Raw genomic sequence first — 16,329 nt, 5'->3', positions numbered from 1 at the left:
TCCATAATCCTAATCAACTAAATCCGTCTGCTGATTGCTCCCGTTCTGCGGAGACAAATAGGAATGTTTGGAATCAATATGAGCACTCTTGGCCTACCTGTAGGATTGTTGGGGTAACAGCTAATGGCAGCGAGCTGACAGGCTGTAGAGGCTTGATAAGCATTTCTCATTATTGAACCCCATTCACATAGTCCACTGCTGCACACATACAACACCCACAATCTCTCCGAGAAATACATGTCCTCCAAAACACATTGGAATCATTGTAACAATAGATATAAATAAATAAATCATTGGTGCGTGCATCTGTTAACTATGTGTGTGTGTGTGTGTGTGTGTGTGTGTGTGTGTGTGTGTGTGTGTGTGTGTGTATGACAAGACAGAAGGCATCTGGAGAAGCTGTAAACTGACACATACCTAGAGGGCATGGACAAAAAAACAAACAAAAGCCTTTATTATACAATAGCACTGCAGTAAAATACCAGTTTGGCAAGGATCCTAATTGCTTTTTCCTGCAGAGGACAAGTGGGCCCAACTCAGTGGTCATTTTTGTGGCTGCAATGTGTTATCAAGCTAATACCACATTCGGTGTCATCCAGTCGGTGTTGGTCCACTCAGGAAAACTTTGCAAAGTGCCAAGTAAATACAGCTCTGCTTTGTTAATGTCATAATTATCACTTATCACTGTACTCTTTACTATAGTGCTTTAAATTACTTGTGATGGATGCACCAGAAAGTTATCAGTCTCATGCAAATCCTAATTAAAAATGCAGACACAAAAGCATCTGAGCTAAAAATGGTAGACGCTCATGAATACAGCACACGTTATAAAAGTAATTGAACTAGTTTCACCTTCTAATTGTATGACTTTTTCTTTACAGAAAAATATGACTTTTCACATTAAAACATTAACAATGGCTCTGTTTTGGTCATTTGTCTCCGTAAGCAGTGAGCCAGCATGGAACAATCTATTCCTGGCCTAAGCATGTTTGCATGTGTGGGTTTTCTCCGGATACTCCAGCTTCCTACCACAGTCCAAAAACATGCTGAGGTTAATTGGTAATTCTAGATTGTCCATTGGTGTGAGTGTGATTGTTTGTCTCTATATGTAGCCCTGCAATAGACTGGTGACCTATTCAGGGTGTCCCTGTGACCCTAAAGAAGATCAAGCGGTGTTTAGATAGATAATAGATGGATGGATTACTTTTATTATTCACACGTGTTGTTCTTACTGCCAAAATGCCGTCCTTAGAAATGGTAGTTCTATTAAGAGTAAAAAGAAGAACTGTTAACATGCAATATCCCTCTTTTGCAAATATTAATCTAATAGTTCTGGTACAACAGTTCCCAGTGTCGAGTTCATGACTCCTTGAAGGCATCACAAGATAAAAGCTATGAAAATTAAATCTAATTGGTTTTGAGGAGAAAATCAATCTTTGGTTACCAGCAAAAAAATGTTAAAATTCAAGTTTCAAGGATGTTTAATTTGGAGCTTGTATAATATTATAATTGCACTATGGCAGAAGGGATATCTAATGTAGCAGACAAAATAGTCTCAACTCAAGGTTCACTCAGTGCTGTAGCTTTCAATTCTGTGACACAGTCCTCATCAGCAGTCATGGAACATGTAGTTTCTTGAAACAGCTGGTTCCTGTAGTAGTTAGCATTCATTGCTTAGTAAGTAGACCATATGGTGTGTTCTTATGCAGATTACTAAACATTTGGTGCTCTTGTGAGAATTAACAGCAGGACAGTGTATGTGGGAATGATTCCAAGTAAATTACAGAGCCCGTGTAATTAGGAAACCATGTGAAACTGTGTGGCTTACTGATGTGTTTAAGAGAGTACTCTTGAGCACACTCTTGCCAGTTTGGGTCTTTTTGTGCTGTAAAAAATATCAAACATCATCAGATTTATCCTCCACTGTTTCTTGTCTGGCTGATATCAGTCAAAATACTGTACAGATGAATTATTAAAGGTCCCATACTGTCCTTTTGGAAAATAAAGATTCACATGGTCCCATAATGTGTCTTTCAAATTTAGGCTTAAAATACCACAGAGATGCTTCATTTCACCATGACTGTATAATCTCTGGTGTTAACCCTGTACTTGTTTCAGTGTCTGTTATGTTAAATTTCAGCTGAGCCGCTGTTGTCCACACCCCTTCAGGAAGAAGACTCTCTCTGTGTCTGTGAATGAAAGTTCACAGCAAAACAGGTGGCTGTCTGCAAAGTAGCTGACATATGTGAGTCTCCATCAATTCAGTTTCCATCATTACATGAAACTGAAAACAGCCATCTAGTGACACACTCTATACATGCTTCGTTTTGCTGAAATGCTAAAAACGCTAAACGCTAAAAACTCAAACATAACAGTGACGTAACCCAAGCTGATTCTTTAGTAAATAGGAACCAAATGCCCTTTAGAATTTCGATTCTTGCTCATCTAGTGAGGAATTACAATGGTTAAAATGCACTGCTTACATTATGAAACCACTACTTACAGGGCTTTAATGGTCATTTTATCCACATGTAAGTAAGTAAAAGTAGACCTGAAGTCCTTGATGAGCTCTGAAGCTCAACAATTTCAGCTTGAGCATGTTCTTTCTGCACTCAGAGAGAGAAGGCTACAGTTGTGAGGGGGCTGAGGCCATTGTTCGGTTAAAGTGAGACAAATGAGACCCCGGAGAGCACTACTTAACCACTCATAAAGGTCAGATATGGAGCCACACCAATGGATGCTAATCCTGACCCTGGGGACTGTGTGCACATGCGCCTGTGGATGTAATTGTTTCACAGGCCTGTGACATTTAAACCTGAATGAGTGCACAATCCTGGGTGGCAGAGCAGTGTGTACGTGCCTGTGTGCCTTTGGCTGGAAACCAGTGGGCTTTAGTGCCCACAGAGGTTTAATTAGACATGGCTTTGGGGGCAATTAAAACATCAGAGTCTATTTTTTCAAGCAGACAACACCATTTAGTGACTACTGCAAATATTCCCTTGATTTTGATTATGCTGTTCCTGGCTAAACATTTTAAACTGTCAGCTTACAGGGGATGGTTTTAATGCAGGGACTAGGAAATTTTAATAACCTTCTGGTGCTATTAATTTCTATTTCTGGGGAAAGCAATGACATTTACTAAAATTAATTTAAAAAAAACACCTTTGCATCTATGGGAAATAATATCACACCTGAATTTCACCCAACAGCCAACATATCATTACAAGGCATCATTGTACATTAGCCATTATGTATGCTAGTTACACAGAGTAATTGGTATTGTACTAATAACACGCTGGCAGGCTGCAAACATCCAATCCTTCCCTTTCGCAGCAGAGCTTCAAGCCTGTCAGCAGGTCTCACTGACTGGGGCACCTGAGAGCCAGTGGAAATGCAATTTGTGAGTTTTAGCTGAATACGGTGGAGATAATGACTGGCAGGTCACAGCAACAGTTCAACCCAAGTGTAATGAGCAGGAAAAGAATTCACAAATCAGTTAATGCATGTGTGTGTACGTGATAGAGAACACGGACTGGAGTTTGTTATTATAATTAATTAGCATTACCACACTCTATCCAAGACTTTAGTATACTGCACCCTTTATGCTTTAGAGACATTTTTTTTCAGTTTCTCTTAATTTTAGACACTTCACTTTGATGAGTCTACCCATAAATCTCTAAACATAGCCATGTCCTCCTGCTGATATATTGAAAAGAAAAGCCATTAAACAGTGTGTGACCTTTAGAGGAATGCTCGGTAGATGCAGAGGACAGACCCAGGATAGTTCAGCAGGAATACGATCACATATTCTAGTAGAAATCTGTAAAGTGAATGGATGCAAAAACTCTGGAAAAAGCCACAGATGCAAAATCTTTTGCAAACACTGGAAAACCAACACAGAACAGAAAGCAGTACTCATATTTTACAGCATTGCTCCAAAGACAGCATCTTTTTGTTTGATTCGCGTCTTTGGATCAGACTGAAAAATCTCAACAAATGTTCAATACTGGATAATGTTCATGTCTCCTTGGGATTGCATCATATCCTTTGTCTTTAAATCGAGCATCATCAGCAGGTCAAAAGTCTTTTATGCATGAACACCTTCAAAGCTAACGTCACTCCCATCAGCCTCAGCTGTTCATGTGTCTGAGCTATTTAGGAAATTCTAGGATGCTGAGATAAACTAAGATGATGAAAACGGGAAACTTACCTGTAAACACCAACATGTCAGCTCCGAGTGTTTTAACTTTATAGCAAAGTCCTGTATCTATGTTACTTCAGTTTTTAAAAAAAAAAAAATCTTTCAAAAAGAAACCATCCTCAAAAATTGTTTTCACAATAACAACCCAAAAATATATTATGACAAATTTTATTGAGGCATATTGTCACTCAAAAAACTAATTACCTCACCAGAGACCGGTGCAGTTCCTTGGTATCACAGGTTCAACTGTTCCTGCTAAATTACTTTAACATCCAACACATTTAAAATAATTACATCTGTACTGAGATATAGTACAGCTGGATCTGTTAATGAATGTGTTTTAAACCAATATGAAAGCCTCTACTGTTTACGTTCAAAACATTTAAAAACTACATAAAATATAGGTGATGTACCTAAAACAAAGGCAGGATCTTAGTGATATTAATGATTTTTTGGTAAATTGTTCATCCATGACAAACAGCCATTGTGAATCTTTCCCAATGATTCTCATGACTCTGTAAAATGAGGCATTAACTCCATCTTGTGGAGTAAAAAAGCAAAATCAACCAAACGTCAATATTTTTTCCACCCTACAGGTGTGACACAGCATACACAGTCTATACTGTATTAATGGAATTTTTCATCATCCTTTACCTCTTTTTAACGTCGTCTCTCCTCCACTACTTTAACCTTGTTTTTCCGACCACTATAACACGAAACACAAAATAAGTAAAGAACAGGTGGTAAATCAGTCAAACACACAGGTAGTTTTAATTGGGGACTAGCTTAGGAAACAACAGTTACAAAAGCCAGACAGATATGAAATGTGACACACCTGTTAACCTGAGCAAAACTCCTCTTTTTTGAGTAAAAATGTCAAAAATAAACTGACACAGACATTAAAAATCAAATTCAGATTGAAAAACTGTCAGCTGCTGGCAGTTATATTGGTATGTAAAGTTAATTCAAAACCACGGTTTTCTGAAAGAGACAGCTCAGTTTATGAACATTAAAAAACATTAAATTATATTACGATCATTTTGACTTTTGCCAACCTGAATGTTTTTACAAAACATGTTATCAGTCCATGTAACACAAACACACTAGAATATAAAGCAACTTAAGATGATGTCTCATCAACTGACCATGAGGTTTCTGTAAATGTGAGCTTTTACTCCCCCCCACCTTCACCATTATCAGCCTCCTTCTTGTCCTCTGACTCATTTTTGTCCTCGTTGTCTTCACCTTTCTTCTTTTCTTTGTCCGTCTCCCTTGCATCTTGTTTCTCCTTCTTCTCGGTTGTGTTTGAATCTATTTTTGCTGCGGTCCCATCAGGCTTGGGTACGTCCTCTTTCACTACTTCCTGTACGTTGTACTTTCTATACAGTGTATAGTCTTTTACCACACTGATGCAACACACGGCCTTGATGACCTCCACAATGATCGTCAGTTCAGGATTAGTCAAATCCACTTTGTTTTTTGGGTTTAACTTCCCCACAAGACCTGTAGTGGTCAGAATCAAAAGAACAAGTCAGCAGTGGTGCAGCAATGAGAAAATATATGAATATTACAGGCGCCCAAGTCTACCTGCAATAGATTTGATGATTTCATCCCTCTTGTTGTGGCTGCTGTTGCGAGCCTTGAAAGCGATCTGGTAGGTAGCACAGTTTGGGGTTTTGAACCAAGGCTCCAGGAATGTGGTCAGGTATTTCACCATGTCTTCCTGGAAGGCCTTGCATGTTCCAGTCACCTGGAGGAGATGAAAACAAGGATCAGGCACTGTGGATGACAGCATGGAAACTTAAATTATTCTAGTCCTTATACTTCTATCATATATATTAATGTTGCAGAGCTAAAAGTGGTTTGGATTCTAATACTCTCACTCAGCCAGCTCATTCTGCAAAACAAACCTGTCTGGCTGCACCTCATCATTCTGCTATAGAGGAAAAAATATGTTCTGGCTTGTTTGTGTTTCTTTAAACCAGTCACCATCGACTTAGATGGAGCTAAGTGCAGCATGCGGCTTCTGTGTTCTGGTGATACGGGGAATCGTTTTAGTGGAACACTGGCATGCAAGGAGATGAGCACCGTCGTTGAAATGGATAATCAACGAAAAAAACATCCCACTGCCTTTGCAAGGTTCAGGAGCCTGAAAGAGAAGTCCTGGATGACTAAGAATCTACACAGAAAGATTTGCAAAACTTGAAATTCTCAGGCCAACCCTGCCTGGAGGCTGTTGTTGTAAAGTGGATTTTGGATACAGTAAAATCCAAATAGTGAAAGTAGAGGACAAAGCTGTCTGACATGAGCGGCTAATGACAGGCTTCTACCTGCCGCCTACACCTTATGAGTCAGATCGGGATTTGAAAGCCGTTTTGCAAATATCAAACAATATCTCATTTTAAAATCAATACACAAATGAGCAACAACTGCCAAATGAACTGAGTAACATTAAGCATCTTGTTGCAATGCAACATTGTGCCAGGAATCTTTTGGTTCTGGCTGTTAAGTTGATGTTACTTCGACAGATAACACCCACCTATTTACTATGTCAGACCAAACACCAACCCTGTCCACATGGCAATGCCACTCCCCAGCAGCAGGAGCTGCCCCCAGCTGGACCATATGTCCTACCACACAGCAACAACTGCTCAGGGACGGCCCGGGGAACATGACAAAGAGCTCATGTTCTGGCCTCCAAACTGCACAGATTCCAATCAGACCGAGTATCTGGGAGATGATCTGGAACAAGCCTAATTGGTAGAGGCCCAACCCTGCAACTCAGAGGACACCACAGAGGTTCCTCGTCCATGGGCTGGTGGATCAGAGCCGATTTGGTGGGATGAAGTGGACCTACACAATATTAGGCGGCGGGTTTTAATGTTGTGGCAGAACGGTGTAGATATTTGTTCAGACTCTTAAATGCTGGACTGAATCAGTACCTCTCTGCTTATTCTACTGTAACACATTTCTATACTGCATCTATTAAACCACTTGGACCACATTAAACAGTTAGATTGACATTCAGTGATTCTATTTTCTCACCGGCAGCATTCGGAGGATCACGCGTGACTTCTTCTTCTTGGTCATGTGAAGATCAGACAGGATGTGATGAACCAGTTTGTCAGATTCTTGGACAGAAAAAAAAAGACACAAATCGTAATCACAATCACACTGAAAGCTAAAAATGCATCAGACCAACTACTCTTTTATTTAGAAGTTCTTACCTAGATTCTGAGTTCGGATGAAGATGACGTTGTTTGCTCCGCTATCGAGAGCCTGGAAGCGTCTCTCCTGTTTAGTTCCAGATGCCTGCAGCTGTGCCACTTCTTTCTTCAGTGCAACATCAACATCTTCCTCCTCAGCCTCCTCTTCGTCACTGCTGCTACCAGCATTTTCCTGCAGCTGTGATCAAGAGCGGCGCTTAGTTAAACTCTAGTTGGTCTAACGTAGCAGTTTGTTGATAATAAATTGCATAGACTATCTCTTGTTTTGTCAAACCATTCAGCCAACCAAAGAGAAGTATTTTACTATTTCAGGAAATAAAACAATAAAAATAATTTAAGAAACTGATCACAGCAAATATTTGGCATTTGGCCTTTAAAAAGTATTTTTGATTCTTAAAGAGGAACCTGTTTCTACAGGATCTAAGTCCAGCTGAAGAGCGTGTTGGACACAGTGGAACTGAAGGTAGAAAAAGTTTTAGTCTGGCTACCTCCAGGCATAAATCAAAGACAATTTATAGCATAAGATGAAGGAAAATATTAATAGAACTATGGTTTCACTTTCCACGAGCATCAGTTGATTACTTATATGAACACAATTATTTCCTGCATTATATGTTTTTTGAAATAGTTTTTTTCTGAAAATATGTAAATTAAGTATTATATAACCAAATATGCACTATTTGGAAGAAGTTCTAGAGCAGAATGCTGAACACAACATACAGTCAAGTTTAGAATTTTTGTTCATTTTGTATATATATATATATATATATATATATATATATATATATATATATATAAAAATAAAAATAAAAAAAAAAATATATAAAATATATATATATATAAAAAAATTTTTTATATATATATATATATATATATATATATATATATATATAAAATCACTCCATAAAATAAGAAAATACCATGAACAGCTAGAAAAAAAACTTTGCCATGATGTTAGAAATAAAATGTTCTATACATCAGGGTTTTTAGGGGTATATGAATAAACTGCTCTGTAAAAACTATACAATATATACAGGAATTAAACTGGAAAGTCTAGTATCTTCAGTTCTCAGTGACTAACTCTCCATTAGTCACTGAGAACTGAAGAAGCCTCTTGGATGAAGGTGAAACATCTTCAAGAACCTACAAGAGAAGTTCCGCTGATTTCTACTGAAGCTCCTACAAATATTCTACATAGAGCCGCAATGATTAATCAACTGTTAGATTAGTTCTCATCTATTAAATTTATCTGCAACTACTGTGTTTCACCAGATTGAATAGTTTTGCAAAGAAAAAAGTCAAAATTCTCTAATTCCGGCTTCTTAAATTGAAAAATTCTCTCATTTCTTTGCTCCTCTGTGACAGCAAACCTCCTATCTTTGGGTTGTGGACAAACCAAGACATTTGGGAAGGTCATCTTGGGGTTTTGGAAGCATTGATTGGCATGTTTTACATTTTGCATGGATAAATAAAAGTATTTTTCATCCAAATTTTAAGCTTAGATTTGCAGATGTTACAGGATTAGTTCACCAATCTTCAGAAAGTTGAAAATCTGACAATTACTTCTGTTTTAAAGCTTCTAAAATTTTTAAAATTAAACCATACAATTAATGGCTTGATTAAGAAAATAATCTACAGTGAAAATAAACATTAACTGCAGCCTTAACTGTAAAATCCCATATATAGTTACTATTTTAATCCTTTGATGCACAACATGGGTCAGAAGTGACTCATATTCAATGGAATATAGGTATCTGAGGTATCTAATTTGAGTAATGCATTACATTTAAAAAAAAAAAATTATGCATAAATATACAACTTAGGAGTTATCTCACTGTCCAACAGTGTTGCAAACTAAACAGCTAAAGGTACATTTTGGATGTTTTCTTTTCTCCAACAGTCTGAGACAACAGATTGAAGAAACCAGCCCCCAGTTTTCCAATGACCCAGTGCATGAAAACTGTTCCTCCCTCAGCAGCAGCTGCAGCTGCAGCAGCAGCAGCAGTAGACTCACCTTCTCAGGCCCGTACAGCTGCTCTGCGTATTCACTGAGCAGATTGAAGGCCTCGGCGGTGCACTTTCTCTCGTTCATGTTGCATGTGATGAGGATCCCCTCCATGCCCACCTCCAGCTCCCGGGAGCCCTTCCACCTCTTGCTGTGGTGACCGGCCCCATAGCGCTTCTTGCTCCGCTTCCTGGACTCGTTCTGCGCGGCTGACATGTTCCCTGCAGGCTTCGAAGCGGCTCAAACACCGAGCAGAGAGTTGAGGCTCAGCAGCAGCAGCAGCAGCAGCGACCCGCTCGTTTTCGGCTCTTCCTCCCGGACTTTATTAGCCGTTAGCTAAGCAGCAGAGGCTAACACGAGCTGTCTGAGGTCGTAAAGCTGCAGCAGCTACAAAGTGAAAACCCGGAGGAGTTGTGAGACCGATGCCGTCTGTGGGTCCAACATGTGTTCAAGTTCGAGCTGCGGCTGATTCAAGGAAGGACAGCGGAGCAACAACACAGTCCTGTACGGCGGCTCAGGAGGGACAAAAGTGTTGGGCCGTTCGGAAAGGCAAAGCTAAAAATAACAAAACACAAAATGAAACAAGCTGAATTTACTATCTTTATATAGATTTTTGTCTATCTATCTATCTATCTATCTATCTATCTATCTATCTATCTATCTATCTATCTATCTATCTATCTATCTATCTATCTATCTATCTATCTATCTATCTGTCTATCTAATTATAATTTTCTCTCCAGTGCACGTTAAAAAAACGCAAAATATTTAGTATACAGTAATATACAGTAAAACAGTGAAACAAGCTGAATTTACTATCTTTATATCTGTTTTTGTACATCTATCTATCTATCTATCTATCTATCTATCTATCTATCTATATATATATCTAATCTATCTATCTATCTATCTATCTATCTATCTATCTATCTATCTATCTATATATATCTATATCTATATCTATATCTATCTATCTATATATATATATATATATAAATAAAAAAATAAAATTATAATATAAATTTCTCGCCAGTGCACGTTAAAAAAAACAAAATATTTAGTATACAGAAATACACAGTAGTATACAGTAAAACAAGTAAAACTTGAATTTCCCTCAGGAATAATAAAGTATCTATCTATCTATCTATCTATCTATCTATCTATCTATCTATCTATCTATCTATCTATCTATCTATCTATCTATCTATCTATCTATCTATCTATCTATCTATCTATCTATCTATCTATCTATCTATCTATCTATCTAATAATAATAATTTATTTCTTTGCAGACATTTACATAGTTGTGGCCAGACTGAGATCATTACTCACACTGGGGTGGCATAATATCTCAGTTTATTTTTCCCCCTGCAGGTCAAAATGTAATTTCTTTTGGCAATCAGTCTTATCAGTTGGGCCAATATATTAGTGACGGACTTTTGAAGACCATGGGATATATCTTGCATACATTTTTAATAGAAGTAAAAGAAACTAATGTTTTTTTTATGTTCATTATGATCGTGTCTTTACAAATTCCATAATTATTTATTATGGAAACAATTACTTATTAATAAAAATAACTGGGTATCACTAAAATGTCAACTAAATAACCGTCTCAGTTAATCACAACCACCTTCTAATTAGCTAAACATTAATAAAACGAGCTTATTCAGAAATAGTTTTGATTGTGTTCTTTTTATTATGTTGAGATAATCATGACAGATATTTCTTTTTTGGCAATAAATCAAATTTTATATGGAAAATAACAAATTGTATCTGCGTCTGAGAAATCATTTTCAACCAAGTTAGCCATTACAAAAACACCTGACCTGCCCACATCACATGACCTGCTCCACATGATGTCATTTCCTCCTGAAGAAAAGACTGGCCAGACTCCAAGGCTTTCTGAGTTATTTAATATAAAGTAGTGTGTGAGTCAAGTGTGGATTTATCGCATGTCAACAGGTTTACTACAATATCTTTATAAATAACTTTCAATTTCAATTTTACTCAATTGTATATATAATATTTTAGAAGAATCTTTCTCAAAAAATGCCATGTGGTGTTTGGTTATAGGCGGTGATGTTGATTTTAGACCCGAAAACAGCAAAAATGTCAACTATGATACAAAAAGTCCTGCAATTGAGCCAGTTGCTTACCCAGGCAAAACCACCATATAGAAGTACATGAAAACTCATTTTATTATACTTTGCTGATCCTGCAACAGGAACTGTCTAGAATAATAACCTTTTTAATGTAACTATCAGTTGATTTAAACCTACAAAAGTTGCTTAAATAAGATGTGAATTGCTGATGTGTGTCCAACATGAGTGCAATTTGGAGCAGTAGCTGATTCAAGGAAGGATACTCATTTTATACTCAGTAAAAGTAGTATAATAAACTAATTTTATTATACTTAACTGATTCTGCCAGGGTTTTTTTTCTAGATTGTACCCTTTTTATGTAACTATCAGTTAATCAAAACCTACAACAGTTGCTTAAATAAGTTATTAGTTGATAAAGTTCATAAAATAACAACATTGAATTGCATAGGTTACATTAACAACATAAGTACACATAAAACACTTTCAAAAATGTCCTTGTTCTGCTCAAGACTCACTGAGACATTACAGTGTATGGACACAGTGTAATGTGTTCCATGTTTTTCCTCGTTTTTACGCTTCTCCCCTTTCAGTTTCTCTAATAGCTTTTTCTTACCAATGACCTGTGTGGTGGACGATGTGTGAGGGTAGAGTTCATCTGACAGAGTGAAACAGAAGAACCGACAGCAGGAGCGACCACTGAACTGTTCTTCATCAGAGCCGACTCCCATTTAAAAAACTCACACCCTTTCTTCACCCTGCCTCCACTGCCCGAGCGTCGTACTGGACAGCAATAGAACCCTCGGCCGTGGTTTGGACCGCCGTTGGACACAACCTGTCGCTTTGCACGACGACCACATGCACACAGAGGGGAAGTGATCTTGTGTGCTCCTTTCACTGAAGTGGAGGAAGGATTGGTACAGGAGGAGAGTGTGTTGGTTGACAAAGAGGAGAGGACATACATGGGGATGTACAGAGCACCACCGGGGGGCGCTGCAGTCTGTTTTACTGGTTCAGTGTAGATGGTAAAGGATGGCTTGTGGGTCTCCTTGTGTTTTGTGTGTTGGGTGATGACAGGTTTGGGCCTGGCAAAGGAGGTATTGGGGGTGGAGGTCTTTTCTGGAACAAAGGGCTTTGGTCTGATTAGAGAAGACTTGTCTGTTTTCCCATCGGATGTTTCCTGAAGTTGTAGAGAGGTTCTAAGTCCTGTTTTGCACTGATTTGGTTTTCTCCAGGTCACAGTTTTAGGCACAGCAAAATAACTATCCGACATGGAGGATGTTGAATGCTGCACCACTTCATTTAAGCTATTAGAGACTGTAATATGGGATCTTAATGTCTTTGTCGAGTTAGAGGTTGTTGATGAATCACTAGTTATCTTTTGCACTTTGGAGTTTCCAGCACTCATTGTTTCTCTTATATTAAATGTGCACTGACCTCCAGGTGAAAGTGAATTATCTGTCTCTTCCCACTCATAACATCCACTGTCAAAGTCTGATATGTACTCAGTATCACATTCTCTGTCTGTTTCACTAATACATTCATCACCATCTAGCACCACATCGTCATAAGAACCACATCTCTCCTCTGTTTCCACTGAAAGTTCTGCACCTCCCTCCTCCTCCACCAGTCCTGGTGTTGCTCCTGTTTTTGATTCCTGGTTTGGCTGAGGTAGGTGTGAAAAGCAGTTCATGGTAGTAGAACACAGAACCAGGCTGGTATTGTTATTGCGTGGTGAAGTACAGTTGATCATAACTGAGGAGGAACGGCTAGCTGCAGCCTCTGCTGTAACTGACCTCCTGCTGTTTCCCCATAAAGGGGTCATCGCACCATTGAGTAGTGTCTTAGGTGAGATCAGGCTTTGACAGGTTTGAACAGATTGTTGAACTGAATTTGAGTTTTCCTTTATGTCCACATTCCTAGTGATGATCTCTGAACAAGGCTGTTTTTGAGCAGCCTTTAGAGGAATTTTGGATGATGAGGGTCTGCTTGCAGTGAGAGTATTTTCCTTTTTATTGTTGTTCCTGTTTTCTGTCTTTTTGTTTGCAGGACAGGCAGTGTTTCCAAACATGGGTTTGACTATCAAAGAGGTCTACGAAAAGAAAATATGAAGTGTATAATAAGTAATTTAAAATACAGCCCATATTTGACTTTCCTTAAAATTGCATTGTCAAAATATTTCCTGGCAGCAGTGGTTAGTGGTACACCAGATCCTTCTTTTGAACTACATAATTAGCTATCTTGATTTCCACTTGCCAACCATCAACATAACTGTTCAAACTTCCCATCCAATCAAGTATAAATCTAGAGAAAAGGCACAGAAGCCTCTGTTTATGACTGCAGAAGTCCAGTTTTATAGTTCTTTATTTAAATAAGCTTTAAAGTGTGTCACCACAAAAAGATTTATGAACTCTACATATACTGTAGAATCTTTTTGTACAGAACAAGCTCCATCCTTGATCTCAATATATTCACTGCATAAAACTGCCTCCTTGGCAAGGTGAAGCTGAAGGCCGAAATTTCAGGACGTCGTCGGACGACCACTCACCCTCTCCAAGCTCCTGGTGATCTTCATTACACAGCCATCTCTCATCATTCTTGCTGCCAGCTGAGCTGTATTTCGGGCGTCATCCAAACCTGAGAAAAGAGGAGAAACATGAAGAACAGGAGCATAGAAAAATCAAAAGAGGAGCAGGTTAGGCTGCTTTATGTGTAGAATAATCTAAACCAAGATATGTTTGCTTTATTTGTACCAGAATGTTCTCTCCCGGAAAACTGTATCCCTAGATCTTGAAGTGCCCCGTTCAGGCCTTTGGGTTTCCTGGCATAAAACAGCTGGAAATACAAAAAAAAATGGAGGTTTAGACATTACAAGATCAATAGAGGTGACATGAGGCCAAATAAGACTAATTACTCAGTCTATGACAAGGTAGATATTCCTTTAATTGAAGTATAAATATGTCTATATAATCATAAGAGAAATGATCTAATCTTTTCCATTATTTCAGGCACCTGTAAATTCGGTAGATTTTGGTGTTTGGAGTCATGCTCACACAAATACATATGTAACTGTGGTCTCTGTCAAATTAAGATGGCAATTTGCCATGATTTAAAATATTTTACAGACTGAAAAACATATACCTAGAATGAAAGACAGCAAAGGTCCAAAGACCAAGCGAGCAAGCTGGTACTTACCCTGTATGTGCTCCTCAGGTCTATCCAGCTGTTGAGAACATCAGGTTTATGAAGCTGTTTGCGTTTACATTCATACTGCAAACAAACTCCAAGATCCCAGTCTGATACACAAAACAGATGGAGACACATTACGATTAAATGTGTTCAAGCAGATTTTCTCTTGCATTTAATATCTCACTAGTTTCAACAATACTGATAATTTGTATTGTCTTCCCTCTGATAAAAGAAAGGATCTCCTTAACTGAATCAGATTGTGAGGAGGTTTACAAATAATAATTTAAAGCAACACTGATCTTACATACATGACAACCAATGTAAATGACTCTTACCTGACCATGTGAGGAAAGTACACAGTTTCTGAGAAGGCAAAGGGGCAGAACATCTCTGCTGTTTGTTGGAAAAGACCACTTCCATCTCGAGCTGAAGGTTTTGCAGCCAGCGGGTGAACCGAGAGAGACAGATCTGAAGGGGGATCCCTGCCTCAACCTGTGTCTATGAGGCAGAGAAATCAAGCTGTCAGACATAATATGAAACTATACAGTGCAAATCAATCAGAAGTACAGTAATATTTTTAGACTTGTAGAGTTTTCCCTATGCACACACACCTGTGTAATCCCGGTCAGCTCAGTGCAGAACTCGGACAGTATGGGATGTTCTTGGGGTTGAACATAAGTGTGAAACTCAGACTCGACCTGTCCTGTGGCTGTGTTCAACAGAACAGCAGGAAATTCAACTACAGAAAGGAAGAAACAAAAAATGGGCACATTTCAATGGCAAAATGGGTGAAAAAGATAATGAATGGATTTTTAAAAAATAATTTTCTGCCACTTACTAATTTCCTGACTGTAGTTGTTCTTTTCTCTCCAGCAAGTGGACTCAAAGTCAATCACAACGAGATATGAAAATATTTGATCTGAAAGAAACCCACATTTTCCACGCCAATAGACATATAAATAAAAAGTTCATACATACATATGTACAGTGAAAGGGATCAAATCTAAACATAAACACTGTGAACATTGTCAACTGGATGGATCACACTCACTTGAAACTGTAGATTTCTTTGACCCAGAGGAGGACTGACTCCGCTGCCTCAATAATCCTAATTCCCTGTGAAGAAAGAAATGAAAAAAAACAACCTGAAATCTAACAGAATGGTTTTTCATCATTGCAATACTAAACTAACTAAGCGAATATTAATTGAATATATTGTTAATATAGACATATTGGTGACTTTTATGATGTCAGAAACGTAAAACAATATTTAAACATTTAGTTTATGGCCCAAATATTTAAATTTGCACCGCTTTTACAGTTTGCTCCTTTGTGTGTTTAATTTGTTGTTTGGATTAGCTGTGTAGCAAGCTAACAGCTAACGCATTCACTTACTTTGCCAGTTTCTTTGTAGACATAGTTATTGCTTGACGGTGGGATTTTGATCAATAACTTCACGGTAAAACTGTAGTACTATCAAAGGGTGAAGCCAAAGTCTAGACATTGGAAACGAAGCAAAACCGCGCTACCTTTTTTAAAATGCGCATCTATCAATCCGAGCTCGATTATGTCTCTCTGCAAGTCAACAGAAACGACTGCAGATAC

The 16,329-nt window shown here is 38.2% G+C and overlaps 2 protein-coding genes across 2 annotated transcripts; both read right to left on the bottom strand.

The window, feature by feature from the left end:
- Positions 1 to 4,949: 4,949 nt before the first annotated feature.
- On the bottom strand, positions 4,950 to 9,809 carry thumpd1 (THUMP domain containing 1). Its single transcript, XM_023297709.3, has 5 exons — positions 9,443 to 9,809; positions 7,429 to 7,606; positions 7,247 to 7,332; positions 5,789 to 5,951; positions 4,950 to 5,704 (listed from the first exon to the last, which is right to left on the bottom strand). The coding sequence occupies exons 1-5, from the start codon at positions 9,647 to 9,649 to the stop codon at positions 5,373 to 5,375; spliced, it is 966 nt and encodes a 321-aa protein (XP_023153477.1). The 5' UTR covers positions 9,650 to 9,809; the 3' UTR covers positions 4,950 to 5,372.
- A 1,300-nt stretch (positions 9,810 to 11,109) lies between these two features.
- eri2 (ERI1 exoribonuclease family member 2) lies at positions 11,110 to 16,305 on the bottom strand. The gene is made up of 9 exons (XM_023297712.3): positions 16,120 to 16,305; positions 15,776 to 15,840; positions 15,563 to 15,643; positions 15,336 to 15,463; positions 15,060 to 15,222; positions 14,731 to 14,831; positions 14,289 to 14,370; positions 14,084 to 14,172; positions 11,110 to 13,627 (listed from the first exon to the last, which is right to left on the bottom strand). Exons 1-9 carry the CDS (start codon positions 16,140 to 16,142, stop codon positions 12,134 to 12,136), a joined length of 2,226 nt encoding a protein of 741 aa, XP_023153480.2. The 5' UTR covers positions 16,143 to 16,305; the 3' UTR covers positions 11,110 to 12,133.
- Between the last annotated feature and the right edge of the window lie 24 nt (positions 16,306 to 16,329).

Source organism: Amphiprion ocellaris, chromosome 4 (assembly GCF_022539595.1).
Source record: "Amphiprion ocellaris isolate individual 3 ecotype Okinawa chromosome 4, ASM2253959v1, whole genome shotgun sequence".
NCBI classification, from domain to species: Eukaryota; Metazoa; Chordata; class Actinopteri; family Pomacentridae; genus Amphiprion; species Amphiprion ocellaris.
Note: the sequence above shows the minus strand (reverse complement) of the source record. Positions and strands in the feature narration are given on the sequence as shown.